This window comes from Trichomycterus rosablanca, chromosome 16, assembly GCF_030014385.1.
Source record: "Trichomycterus rosablanca isolate fTriRos1 chromosome 16, fTriRos1.hap1, whole genome shotgun sequence".
Taxonomy (NCBI): domain Eukaryota; kingdom Metazoa; phylum Chordata; class Actinopteri; order Siluriformes; family Trichomycteridae; genus Trichomycterus; species Trichomycterus rosablanca.
This window is the reverse complement of record NC_086003.1, coordinates 45,001-47,500: the sequence shown is the minus strand read 5'-3', so window position 1 is coordinate 47,500 and position 2,500 is coordinate 45,001. Positions and strand designations below refer to the sequence as shown.

General features: G+C 37.5%; 1 protein-coding gene across 1 annotated transcript in view; it reads right to left on the bottom strand.

Moving 5' to 3' along the window:
• Positions 1–945: 945 nt before the first annotated feature.
• LOC134330251 (polypeptide N-acetylgalactosaminyltransferase 10-like) overlaps positions 946–2,500 on the bottom strand; it is a 22,369-nt gene continuing 20,814 nt past the window's right edge. Inside the window, exon 12 of the mRNA XM_063011298.1 lies at positions 946–2,326. Coding sequence (XP_062867368.1) covers positions 2,171–2,326 — 156 coding nt within the window. The 3' untranslated portion in view covers positions 946–2,170. The remainder of the gene's footprint in view (positions 2,327–2,500) is intronic.

The window sequence follows — 2,500 nt, the reverse complement described above, 5'->3', positions numbered from 1 at the left end:
CTCCACACCTTTAAAATGCAAAAACACTAAATTAACATGAACATTAACACTAAATCATAAAATAATGCGCGTTAAATCAGCGTAATTATTACTAACATTATGTCGAAGTGATTTAACATCCAAAAACTTCAGATGCCTTTAAAACCAACAAAGAAAGAAGACAGAACAGTACATAAACGATCAGAAACAAAATATCGGACTGTATTATCTCATTTAAAACCGAAATGTGAGAATAAACGAGTGAAATTAAAGTTAAACACGAATCATCTCTCAGAATCCGAGTTTAAACCTGAACAATCAAGATTTTAACACTAACAGCCACACGGAGTGGATGTATGTGCTCACTTCAGCCACCAGGGGGCGCCAGAACCCCCCAACAAAATACAGAATCTAAATACAAACCGCATGTTCTGCATCAGTAGATTCTTCTATAATACACTCCAGTCTGTTCATTCAGGTCATCTGGTGGTTCAGTGGAGTCCTACAGGCTTCATATGACTTTATAATCGTTTCATACTTATGAGCTTGTTGAACATCTAATTCTAAATCTACCTACATACTTCTAGAGTTGCATATTTGCAGCTATAACAGACTCCAAGTCTCTGGGAAGACTATTCATACGATTTTGCAGCGTGTCTGTGGAAATTTGTGCCCCTTTAGTCAAAGTAGCCTTTGTGAGGTCAGACACTTCACATACTTTCAGATCTGAGCGACTTGTCATTACGAGGTTTGAAACTTTGATCTGCACATCGTCTTTTAATTCTTCTAATTTCAAGCTGGAATAAAGTTTGATTTTATATTTACACGATCGACCATCTTCTGGCTGAGCTTTCAATTTATTGTCTATCAATAGCCTATAAATATTAATATCTTTATTCTATTCTTGCTGAACAAAAAAGGTGACAAATTACATTGTTATTTTTAATAAATATGTAAAATCTTTATTTATTATTCAGTATTTAAACACATTTACAGATTTATTCCTTAAGAAAAATACACAAAAGTATGAAAATATTTTTAATTTCCCTAAAATGTAAAATATTTAAAATTTGTAGATACATTTAGAAAAAATCTACAAAATAGAATTTTAGTAGAAAATGTTTCCTTCACCTTAATAAAAATGAAATATTTCAATGTATTAAAACGTGAATGTAAGCTGAGCACATGGTGGTTAGTTTGATTAGTTATTTTATGATCACAGTATTAGCAGCAGTTTTTATACAAAACGACTTCCTATTTTGACCAATGGTTAAGGGCCTTGCTCAGGGGTCCAACAGTGGTGGTGGAGCTTAAACCATCAATAACCACTGAGCTCCTACTGCCCGGTTCCTACTGTTCCAAACCAATCAGAACACCTGGTGCTAAAGTGCCAGTAAAGCATGATGGGTAATATTAGAAAACAAAATCTAATGTTCATGAATAAAATAATAAGGTGCAGAAGATCCTGAAGCTCCAACGTTCTGCAGAATAAAAATCCATTTAAATCTGTTCAACCTTCCTGAAGCTTCAAACTTCTGCTGGTTTTTACACTTTGTGCTCAAATAAAACTGAGAAATATTAACGGCATCGATGCGGTCCTTCATCAAGTCACCAGTTCATCACAGAGCCTCGACCACCCTCAGACACAGCCAACAACGTCCGTGTGTAAACGTCCGACTGGCTGATAGCACCGCTGGGGATTTGAACCCTGGATTCTAGCAGTAAGGCACCAGTGTGATTTACCTCAATGTTTTGTCCTAAACCCACCTGATAATAAAGTGACATTAACATTTTAAAATGATTTTCCATGATCAGGCTCAGAATCAGGTCCTTCCCTAATAAAAAACATAATAAGAATTAAATCAGCTCTGGAACCACCTGATCCTAAAATCAAAATCTAAAAACCACGTCTGCACCACTTCAGCGACGTCTCCTGGTCTGTAGGAGCAGAGCTTCTCCCCCAGGTTCTCCTGAATGGCAGTGAGTCTGGTCAGCAGTAGCCCGGCGGTTCAGGTTCGAGCTTGTACAGTCGTGGTCGAGCGTTCATCACAAACTCAAAAATTTATTGTCAATTTAAGTTTTAAAATGTACATTATAAAAAAAAAGTTCAGATTCATGTTCCAGGAGACTCTGAATCCAGACCATAAACCCTGGACTGTGATCTGGTTTATAATCAGGATTATGATCAGGACTATGGGGAGTTGAAGTTCTGGAGGACGGTGCTGTTGAGGTTCTCGAAGCTCCACTTCTGACTGGCTGATGTTGGATCACACGAGTTCATGAAGATTCGTCTGTTAGAGTCGCTGTCCATACAACCGTTACTGACCAGGTGGTACAGAGTGTGATCCTACACACACACACACACACACACACACACACACACACACACACACACACACACACACAGAAATACACATAAACTTAATTAATCCAGTTATAGCTGTAATGTAAATGACAGTGTGTGTGTATAGTGTGTGTGTGTGTGTGTGTATAGTGTGTGTGTGTGTATAGTGTAGTGTGT